The following is a 12,183-nucleotide window of genomic DNA, read 5'->3' on the forward strand; positions in this document are numbered from 1 at the left end:
CAAAACTTTTTCCATTTCAACTTGTCATTTCTCAGATTATCTGAATTGCCTTGTATGAAAAGAAAAACATAGCCATTTTTACTTAAAAACTTTGTGAAAAGTTATTTGTGAGATGTCAGGAATAACTAACAAGACAAGTTGGTTCCTTGTTGCACTGACTGTGAGCTTCATTCAAATATTATTCCTGCTTGAATTTTTATTAATAGTCTTGTTAGCATAGTACTACACTCATTAATATAGTGTTATGATGTTGAAATTTTATCTTAAAATAATCAAAAGGAAAAGATATCTGTATATGCAACACTGTACTGTCTGATTAAAGTAGAAAATAAGCTCACTACGTAACTAAAAAGCTTGAGACCTTGATCACAGAAAGCTTCAAAGATAAAGTTTATCTTTGTCATGGTTGACAGGTGTTTTAAATTAAATGAAGTAATAACCAGCTACCAGTAATTACAAATAGTTTATAAAATATTCTTTTTTATACCTTTTGTTTTTTGAGATAATCTAATTACATCGTTACCCCTTTCCCTCCAAATCCCCATATACCCCAATCAGGGCTGCCTTTCAAAGACACATGCCTCTAGATTGAAATTTTATCAACAGACCAATTATGCCCATCATCTTACGTGGGCACAAGGTTTGCTGAGATTACAGTTTCCTGGGGGTTGCAGCTCAGGGTAAGGGCACGAGCAGGGATTTGTTTTGATCTTCTGGTTCAAGATTGTATAGCTCTTCTAATTTTCATTTCAAAACATTTCATTTCACTCTGAAATGTCTACATGGAGAAGGATTAAAATATTCTTTAATTTATGTGAAGTAGCTGGGGATGGTAGCTCACATCTCAGCACCTGAGAGGAAGAAGATCAAGGAGTTCAGAGCCAGCTTTGGCTACTTAGTGCAAGGCCAGCTAGGGATACACAAGACCATGGTCTCAAATGAGAGTGTGTATGTGCTGAAGCCCCAGTTTAAGTGGAGGAGGGGAAGACAGGGGCGGGGGAGGGAGGGCAGTGGACATGGGGACAGTGTTCAGTGGAAGAGCCTTTGCCACATCTGGGTGAGGCCAGGAACTCAATTCTCTATTGGGAGAAAACAAAAAACCTCCAGAGTAAAAGCCACACACCACACACACCACCAGTGTCCTCAGCATTTAATAGACCAAGTAGCATGGTCTCTGGCTAAAATTTGTTTTATTCTGGAGACTTCCATATATAATAGGCTCCCACGATCCCCAAGTTTTAGGTGCATTGATTAAACCATCAATGTATAAAAAAAATTAAAGCTGTATATTAAAATGTATAGATATTTTGTTACTTCACAGTAATCCAGCATAACCAACTGTCTACATGGTTAGAGACCATTTACAGCACACACGAGTTTAAAGCAACACGCCTGTATTCTATAGGGGACCTGGACAGTTCTGACTTGGTATCCCCGAGATGGAAGTCTTGAAAACAATTGTGTGTGTGTGTGTGTGTGTGTAGCACTAGGTCTCACTTTGTAGTCTAGCCTGGGACCTGCAGCCATCCTCCTGCCTCTGCTCTTGCAGTGTTGGCTTCCTGGCATGTGTCATTACACAGTTTCCTTCTGAAGTAGTTAGTGATTATATTTTTTAAGGCCTTTGCTTCAGCACAGCTGTAGACCTATCTCTTCCTAGCTCACTGTACCGTCTAACCACAAAGTCCTCCTTAAAGGACAGTGTAATTACTAGAAACAAATCTCTAGAGCAAAGCATAGTTTCTGGTCTCCAATGTCACCCTGTCCTCTTTTGTCCCCTCTGCCACTTATCACATGGTTTAGAGACTAGGAGTGGGGTCTTAAGAGCTACTAGCAAGTTCTAAATACAGACTTCTATCACCTGAAAACCAGCTGCTGTTATAGCCCTGACTCTCATGTTAATATTTTAGACTCTCAGTGGGATGCTGGAGAGGAGAACACATGGCTCAGCTGGTATAAAGCCTCCCAAGCTTGATACTTGAGGTCAACTCTTACACCTGTGGCAGAAGAGAATCCAATCCCAAACCTTATGCTCTGACACACTGGAGCCTCTCCCCCATACATAATAACAAACAATCAAAATATAATTTTTATTGACAGGCATGGTCACAAACACTTTTAATCCCAGCACTAGGGAGGCAGAGGCAGGTGGAACTTTGTGAGTTTAGACAGTCAGGGCTCCATGGAGAAACTCTTTCAAAAGAATCAAACCAAAAAAGAGAAGGGTAAGGATAAACAAATGGATGAACAACTATGATAAAACAGTGTTCTAAAAGGAGTCAACCAACCTCAGTGAACACAGGCTGCCCTCATCTTCCACAGTAAGGAAGTGTCTGCTACTGACTTTTATTTGAAATCTGGTAGTTAAAGAAAAAAGTTACCAAAGTAAAACTACCAGTGAAAAATACCCACATCATTTTCACCTTTTAAATTCTAGGATTTAAATCAAATAGATTCTGAGAGTGCCAAAGTATATGCCAGCTGTGGGACCTTATTCTTCAGGAAGTCACCTTTATAATTAGTATTGCTCAACCCCATATTCTGCCCTTACTTTCATTTTCAGCCATCACCTTTTAAAGCTTGTTTTCAACCAAAGCAGGAGTGAGGTTAGGACAGGAGGAGGTCTCACATCTGCAAACCCTCCAGTCAAGTCTGCTACCAGATTCCTGCCCACTGATTGTTAGAAGCTCCACAGTTAGGAAAGCCAGTAAGCACATTAAGATGTCACTGGTGTTTGCTACCACCAGTCGTGTAGCATGACTGCAAAGGGGGAGGGGGTCATCAGACCCAGTCCAAGAGGAGCACTTCTTCCCATGTGTACCGCAGTGCCAAGGAGGCAGCTATGGCCTTGGACCCACTCAACAAAGAGAAAGGCTCACTGCACCTGACTAGGGAGGCAAAGAAGATGCTTCTGCTTACCACCTGTCATTTAAGCCAACAGCTTTCTTTCTATGGGGCTGGAGAGATGGCTCAGAGGTTAAAAGCCCCTACTGCTCTTGCAGAGGAACCAGGATAGGTTCCCAGCACCCATGCGGTGGCTTATAGCCATCTCTAACTGCTGTTTCCAGATGTGCCCTCCATGACCACCTACGTACATACATACAGGCAAAACCTATACATTTCAACTAAAAACATTATTTAAAACTCAAAAAATCTCATATACAGAAAAGAAACTTAAACACATAGGGGCTTTAAATGGATCGTATAACTTCCTGCAGCATCCATCTCTCCTCTATTGAGTAGGATTACTGCTCATTATGCAGATAAGGTAAAGCTGTAGTCACATATCTGTGTTTGCTTTTGTTTGGTTGAGACAGTGTCTCACTATGGAGCTTTGGTTGTTCTGGAAATCACTCTGTAGACCAGGCTGGCCTCAAACTCACAGAGCTCTGCCTCCTGAGTACCAGGATTAAAGGGTCCCCTCCCTGCACCCAGCAGTGAAGACTGTTTAGCAATGCATGCTACATCTAGAAGTAAGAGGGGTGGATGCTCAGTGGTTTATGGCACACAGTATCCTTATGAGTTTGAATCTAGCAAGATGGCACACAAACAGGCAGAGGCAGGCAAGTTTGAGGCTAGTTTCTGGCAGATCCCATCTCAAACCCAAACAAATAAAAAGGGAGTTTTGAATACCAAAGCTTGGACTCTAACACCCCTAAGGCAATAGTGCCATACAGCTGTGCTCTTCTCATCCTTAAAGCATTAAAATAAAACTACGTGCTTTCTATTCATATTACAAACGCATGAGGCAAGGCCATCCTAGACCCTGGACAGCAGCACTCAAACACAAACTCACAGGGTGGTAGAGGCAGGAGGAGCAGGGCTTCTGGGTCAGCCATCACTACATTAGACCATCTCAGGAATGCTTTGGGGGAGGGGGTGTTCAGGGGTAAAGGTGCTTGCTGCCATGTCTACCGACCTGAGTGTGATCCTGGAGTCTCACATGATGGTAGGAGAGAACAGACTCCCTAAAGCTGTTCTCATATGCCATTGTGTAACTACACACACACACAACAAACAAATATGAAGTCAAAAACCAAAAGTAAAAACACCAAACAACTTACAACCACATGACTACGGGAAGCCTGAGTTTTAGAAAACGCCTGTCCAATTATCAGTCAGTCTCCTCAATGGATTAAGACTAAATGCATGCTACTTTAACTCCAACTGGCTCTGGGTAGAAAGGAAGACAAGGATCCAAACAGCATGCATGTGGCTCTCCCAACAGGGTGGTACTCACCTGAGGCAGAATTCATCAGTGTCTGGGGCACCGCTGGGCTGGCAGGTGCAGGAACGTTCAGTTGCGAAAGCATGGCCTTCCGGGGGTCCTGCCATGTTGTTGTCTGATCGTTGTGACTGAGACAAAGCAGAGTAAAAGTCAAACCGTCATCCCTAAGAAGTCTCATATAGAGAATCAGAGCTCACTCTGCCTTCCCACCCTGGACAAGTCACTGAATTACCGGTAATTTCTATTTTTTGGTATGATGTGTAAGTGCTTTACCACTGAGGTGCTCCTGTAAGCTTCCCACTCTCCCACTGAATAAGTGTGTGTCCTTTGAGAAGTCTCCATGTTAAAACCCAAGCTACAGGGACAGGGGAGATGCCATACTAGCATAAAGATCTGACCTCCATACTTGAGGGAGGGAAACAGACAGACTCCCTAGAGCTCAGTGGCCAGCTAGTCCAGTCAAGACAAGATCAGGACTCAGTGAGAACCTGTCCCGAGACAGGAAGCAATGGAGAACTCTGGCCTACTCCATACATGGAGTGCACATGTGAACACACATTCACAAATATAGTGCACACACACAAAATTCAAAACCCCAAAGAGCCCTAACAAAGACTGTAATCTGGATTACATGGGTATGTTCGGGCAGCCTCTTAATCTTCAGAAAGGGGTAGTGGAGGTTGTTTTATTTACTTCCCAGAGTTGAGAATCAACTTCATATTTAAAAGCCACTGGAACTGTGGCTCTTATAAAAGGCTGTGAGCCCAGCATAGGGGTGCACACTTTTAATCCCAGGACCCAGGAGGCTGAGACAGGTGGATCTCTGTGAGCTCAAGGCCAGCCTAGTTCACTTAGTAAGTACCAGTTTCCCAGTACCCATCTATCAAGCAGCATGGGTCAGAAATGACTGTAACTACAGCTCTTCAGAATTCTGTTGTTTTTCGGGCCTCTGTGGGCACATGCATACACTCACACTTACATTTAAAAACAAATCTTTTATTAAAGGAAAAAGAATAATGTAGGTATAAGAGAGATAGAAAGGTCTAGAGGTTTCAGATGGCTGTCACCTGGTAGGTGATAAAGTGATAACACAAAGATTCAGTAAAAATGTTTCTAGAGGCTAGAGAGAGATGGCTCAGAGGTTAAGAGCACTGGCTGTTCTACCAAAGGTCCTGAGCTCAATCTCCAGCAACCACATGACAGCTTAGCACCATCTATAATGAGATCTGGTGGCCTCTTCTGGCATGCAGACCTACATGTAGGCAAAATACTATATACATAATAAACAAACCTAAAAGAAAGTTTCTAATCAATTAATTCAACCAACATCAAGCTTAGAATTAACAATGAGCTAGGAAACAAAACAAGCACATACAGATACACTTGTCTCCTCAGAAAGAATCCCAAAATAGTGACTGTAGCAAACCTCTGAACAGAGAGCTCTTCCTTTAAAAAAAAAAAAATTGTTTATTTATTATATATAAGTACACTGTAGTTAGTTATCTTCGGACACACCAGAAGAGGGCATCAGATCTCATTACAGATAGTTTTAAGCCACCATGTGGTTGCTGGGATTTGAACTCAGGACCTCTGGAAGAGCATCTCTCCAGCCTGGACAAAGAGTTCTTGCTTACAACATAACATAGTCAACTGGCAAATCAAGGCAAAGAATAAGCATGCACCAATCAAAAGCTGTGCCCAATAACTTTTAGCGCAAAATCAAACTCTTGATTTTGGAGTCAGTAAACTGGCTCAGGGGGCTAAACATACACAGGCCTGACAACCCAAGTTCAATCCCACACAAGTAAAGGTGGACCCTCAAAGGCTGGCCATAGTGGGAGTATTTAATCTCAGTACTTGGGAGGCAGAGGCAAGAAGATCTCTTGAGTTTGAGGCCAACTTGATCTACACAGTGATGCACTACACAGATATACACATAGGATGCCAGAGCTATGTACATATCATTTTATCTTTATTGGGAAATATAAGTAGCTTTAATTGTTGAAAAGCCCCCTACCATAGCCCGATAAAGAGATAGCTTAGTTCACAGAGATGCAGGCTGCCAGAGGAGGCTACCCCAAACACAAAGAAACTCCTTTCCTCTTCGATAGCAAGTTTGAAAGTGACTTCCAGGTTAAATTAAATATGTAATATGTGTTTTAAATGTTTGTATTCATCAAGTTTATAGATTACACCATTACACTGAATCTCACAATGGGGCCGCCTGTGGGTGAAATGGAAGAGTAAAATGGGCAGAGAAGCAGGTAACATGAGCAGGCACTCACGCACACATACACACGCATGCACATACACACGCACACACATGCACGTACACACAAGTTTTTAATAGAAAAGTGTGAAAATCTGCACTTAAATATAAGACTAGTGAATTGTCTAATGAGAAATCAAGTGACTGACTTGACTATAAAGTTGAACTAGGGTTGATGTGTTAGTGCACACCATTAATCCCAGGACCCAGGAAGAGATGTGAGTTCCAGGCCGGCGAGGAATCTGGTGAAGGATATATAGGGAGGGAGACCCTGACTTTAGAAAACGAGCAAGGCTGTTTTTGAAACTGGCTGTGAAGACTGCTTGTGTGTTGAGCGTCGGTCACTGTGGGGACTCAGAAGACTCTAGTGGTAGTGCTAGGGAGGTTCCCTTATCAAACCTACACACTGTGAAACAGTAGAGTGTTAGCTACAGTCACGTGCTAGAGGACACTCTTATCCAGGGAAACCCATGCGCTTTACTGACTCTAGAGCAAGGATATACAGTCCAACCTAGTCCTCCGACAGCTCCAGTTCTGAGACCATAGCCAATCCTTTTATAAACTCACCACGTACTCTCTAGAACTCTCAAGGGCTCAGAGAGACACATAGCATAATTCTCTGATAAAGAGAAGACAATTTATACACTTTTCTTCTATGGTAAGTTTTTCAGTATTGTCAGAAATCAAAATCTACGACTGGAGTTCAAAGTCCTGGGCTGTCGGTGAAGTGCTCAATCATGTGTGGGCAGAAACCCTCATCTTCAGTCAGATGGTTTCCCTCCAAATCAACACGTTTTTCATGATGTTGTATCAATAGACACCACTTCTCCCAAGCTCACAATTTGATTTTTCCCCCTTTTATTATACAGAAAATGACAGAGTCAGCATAGCATGGGCTGAGAACAAAAGCCAGAATTCAAGATTCATGAGTCCCCAAATAAAGTCTCCAATGACCTTCCCTAACTGTCACTGTGCCAGCCCCAAGAAGTCTAAAATCTCAGGCAGTCTATCCAAGTGGAGTCTCCCAATAACTTGCAGATTTACCAAGGTTGGTAAGCATGGCTTGGTTGTTAAGAGTAGGTCTGCCACCCAGCACTCCTTGAGACTCCAGGATTCACCCAAGTACACACACACACACACACACACACACACACACACACACGCACAAACACCACATACAAAGTTAGATGTGGCATCCTGTGAAGCTCCAGCACTCAGGAGGCTGAGTCTGGATGACTGTGATGAACTGAAAATCAGCCTGAGCCAGCTTAGGCTCCAAAGTCAGACCCTGTTTCCAAAACCAAAGGAAGAAAGCAAAAAGAAAGAAGAAAGGTTGACCTCTAACAATTTTAAATATTCTCTTAAATCTAGTTATAGACATGCTGTTTTAACAACAAAAAAGCCAGATTAGGACCTCTCTGCTTCACAGATGTATTGGAGTTAAATAAACTAATAGGCCCAAGTAAATGGTATTTAAATGCAACTACAGCATGCCAGAAAAAAAGTAGCTTTGTTTTAGAGATGAAAGGCAACATTACTTTTGATTTTATGTCTGTCAGTCCGGGAGGGGAGACTGAAGGTCAGAAGCAAGGATGTTCAATTCAGACCCCGACCTCCCTCACCCTCCTTTGCTGTGACAGGAATTCACCCTAAGGCCCTAGACTCAGGACCAGGAAGAAAGACAGGTTTAGGCAGTCCATCCAAGCTCTAATCAGCTCTTGGTGGCCACCCACAGCAAACCAGCTCAGTGAACTAGCTCATAAAGGCCTTTGGGTATGCTGGCTCCCAAACATACTTTAAGAGAAGTCATCTTACTAAAGACCTGGGATTACATCCACTGTATATTATGGCTACACTGACATTTTAACTGCTAACAATACAACAAGATTTTAGTCACCCAAACTGCTAAGACAGAATGAGTCTATTAGGTTTTAAACATTCCCCAAATGGTAGAAGAGACACTAAATAAGTAGGAAAGTGGCAATTCATATGAACTTTGGCTGATAAACCAGCTCCCACTGAGCCTAACAAAATAATATTAAAATAGTATTTTTTTTTCGGGGTGTGGAAGTGAATGACTTTAATCCTAGCATTCCAGGGGCACAGGCAGATCTCTGTGAGTTCAAGGCTAGCTTGGTTTACAAAGTGAGTTCTAGGACAGCTAGGACTGTTACATAGAGAAACCCTATCTTGAAAAACAAACAAAAAACAAACAAAAACAGTGTTTCCTGGTTAAAAGGCTGATCATTGGGTCATGCTCACATGTGTTGTCATGCTCACAAGCGTTGATTGCTGGATCATGTGCTGATTCTGTGTTCAGTTTTATCTTGAGGAGCTTTGAAACCTTCTACTTAGTGTTTTTCCTTTCAGCAGTACACAAAGCTAGCACTTGCTTAGGAGTGCAGGAGAGGGGTAAAGCTGAAACATGGGAACGGGAACAGAGAGGAGGAGTTACATACTATATGTACCTTTTGTTTGTTTTCTCTACCTAACTAGTGACTTCAGGTTATTTATTTTTATACTTTTGTAATTTGTGTAGTATGTCTCTGTGTGACTGCATGGGGCATGAGCTGATGGTGTTAGAGGCCAGCAGAGGGCATCAGATCCCTTGGAGCTGGGGTTATAGAAGATTGGGTGTAGGAATTCAATTCTGGTCCTCTGCAAGGACAGCAAGAACTTGATGTAGGATTAAAAAAGAAAATTAATGGCTTGCTTACAGAGATTGAAAATCTGTTGTTAAGTCCTAGCATTCAGTTACCTCACAGATCATCTTTATCTCCCGAAAGGAAGCGTTAGTATGTTTCAGAATGTAGCGCAATTTCTTAGTCGCTGACTTAAAGCTCAGAAAAGAAAGGTATAATGTCAATTGTGCTAGGACTGTGTTTCAGTTGTGTTGTAAACTGGGTAGGGTCCTAGTATTTTACCTGAACAAATATCCTGATTATAAACAACTACAAAGTGACTTTTCCCTTTCTAATTTAATAAGTGTGTAAATTTACATCAGACAAAAGGAAGACATTAATAAGTATTTAAAATTTAGTGTTGAAAGTTCACTAATATTCTACATAACAGCCCACATTCTTGGCTTGTATGAGAGTCTATCATTCACTTTCTTAAAAAGAAACAATGTGATTCCTCGGTGTTACTCAGTATGAGCCCAACAGCACTGTTGACATCAGACACTTTTAAAAGGGAGGAAAAGCACTGTGAGGAGGAGTGTGGGAGAGGGGTGAAGATGCTCTTGGGAACTTCCTAAGAGTCTGCATCTTTCTGAACTCCTCATGTATCACACAGAGGAAGATAAGAGCTCAAAACAGGATGGTGGTGTAGGTCAGTAGTGGAGCAGCAGCTTATAACATGTGACTCCCTGAGCTTCATCCCCAACACAAGAAAAGGAAAGAGACCTACCTGCGAGAGTTCTAACACCCTTTGCAATGCCTGCCATGAAGACACTACATGTCTTCCAAGATCTGAAGCAAGCGCTTGCTTTGTGCACTGCTGAAATGAAAAACACTGCTAAGTAGAAGGTTTCAAAGCTCCTCAAGATAAAACTGAACACAAAATCAGCACATGATCCAGCAATCTATTTCTAGACCCACCGGAAAGACTCAGGCTCTCGTGCACTCATGTTAAAGGAGTGTTATTCACAGTAGTTCATGGGGAGACAACCCAAACGTCCACTAGCAAACCAACAGCAAAATATGGTATACACAAACATTGGTAGGCAGCCAGGTAAAAGGAATACTGGCTAGTGAGACAGTTCTTAGGGCAACGGCACACCTGCCAAGTTTAACAACTCAAGTTTCAGTCAATGGACCCATGTGGTAGGAGAGAACTGATTCCTAAAGTTGTTGTCTACATCAGGGCACATAAGCACACAAGCTTTAACTAGACCAGCTTTTTAACTTTCAGGGCATGCTCTCAGATTTAAGCCAGGCTAGCCTTGAAAGTGAAGCATCTCTCTGCCTCAGTGTACATGTGGGCACACACACAAACAGACATAAGCAAGTATCAAAACTAAGTTACAAACCACAACATAACACACACATAGAGGGAAACAATACCTACACTCCAGGGTGAGACTAAAAACAAGGTCACATTTGGATGTACTCTACTCATGAGCTGCTAGTGGGAGAGGAACAGTGACCTTTTACTGAAGAACTACTGGGTAATATCCAAGGTCTATAATTCAAACAGCCTGAAAATACACAGCCAAGTGATATCCATGAGCCATGAGATAAGGAATTATTTATTCTTTTCACCTCGCAGTGTTTACAGTAAACATCAGTTACTTGTACAATAAGAATATACAATAGGTAGAAAATAAGTACCTTAGACAATAGTGTGATGTTCAGAGAACATAAGACACTATATAGAAAAACACTCTCAGAAGAGATGTGATGCAAAAAAAAAATCAACATTTGGGAGGCTAAGGATTCTATCAAGTTAAAGGCTAGCCTGGTTTAATTGGGAGGCTATTAAAAGAAGACAAAAAAGAAAGAAGGGAAAGCAAGAGGGAAAAGGGCTGGTCAAAAAAGCCACAATGGAAGGGATAACCCATTCCCAAAGCTGTCTTCTGACCTCCCAGAACATTCATGTGAACACCCAAAAAAAGTTGAAAACCAATCAAGCAAACCCGTCCAGTCGACTGTGGTGTCGGGGCATGTACACTCGGAGCGTAGGAGGATCAGGGGCTCACAAAACCCCTGGCAAGATGTAAATACCATAACACACCCTAGAAGTCAGCCTGGGATAAGTTAGTCCCTGTTTCAAAAACTAAATTACAGTAAAAACAAAACCTACATCACATCTCAACAGTGATTCTAATGTTATATGGCTAACCCCAAAATTTAAACGCTCATAGGATCCTTTATCTGCCACTGGGCGTCTTGTCCTTGATTTTGATTTGAGATATATCTGCCTACGCAGACTTTTGTCTCCTGCAGAAACAGCCTTAACAGATGCCCTCACCTCAGCTTTTAGTCAATATTCTGCTTGGCTCCCAAAAGCCTATATTGGTGGCTGTTCATAAGCAAACCAGAGACTGCTTGCAGGTAGAGCAAGTTTAACCTCTTAAGTCAACCCAGAGCCAACACTTTTATAAGGCCAGCATACCGCTCACCATGTAAAATTTAAAATTCCATGGCACAGCCTTTAACACCAGTACTCAGGAGGCCGAGGCCACAGCAGGTGGATCTCTGAGTTGGAGGGCAGAACTTGGTCTACAGTGATTCCAGGAATACCAGGACTGTACTGAGAAACCCTGTCTCAAACAAACACACACCAAGCAAGCAAGCAAGCAAACAAGCAAACTAACAAGAAGCCATACAAAATTCTAAGTCAGAGTAAATCACTACTCTAAACAATTAAGGATAGCCATGAAGTTAATGAGACAAATGGTTTATACTAAATATTAAATATTTATAAATACATATATAAGATGATAGGGAGTTTGAGAAATGTTCACTCTGTGCACCAGCTGTCTTGAAACTCCCTGTGAGGGCTGGCGAGATGGCTCAGTGGGTAAGAGCACTGACTGTTCTTCCAGAGGTCCTGAGTTCAAACCCCAGCAATCACATAGTGGCTCACAGCCATCCGTAATGAGATCTGACTCTTTCTTCTGGTGCGTCTGAAGACAGCTACAGTGTACTATGTATAATAATAAATAAATCAAAAAAAAAAAAAAAAA

General features: G+C 42.0%; 1 protein-coding gene across 3 annotated transcripts in view; it reads right to left on the bottom strand.

Moving 5' to 3' along the window:
• Yap1 (Yes associated protein 1) overlaps positions 1–12,183 on the bottom strand; it is a 73,889-nt gene that overhangs the window by 37,153 nt on the left and 24,553 nt on the right. For all 3 annotated transcript variants that reach the window (XM_029481165.1, XM_021171848.2, XM_021171849.2), the window contains exon 3: positions 4,238–4,353. In XM_029481165.1, the coding sequence (XP_029337025.1) occupies positions 4,238–4,353 (116 nt within the window). The remainder of the gene's footprint in view (positions 1–4,237; positions 4,354–12,183) is intronic.

Source organism: Mus caroli, chromosome 9, assembly GCF_900094665.2.
Source record: "Mus caroli chromosome 9, CAROLI_EIJ_v1.1, whole genome shotgun sequence".
NCBI lineage: Eukaryota > Metazoa > Chordata > Mammalia > Rodentia > Muridae > Mus > Mus caroli.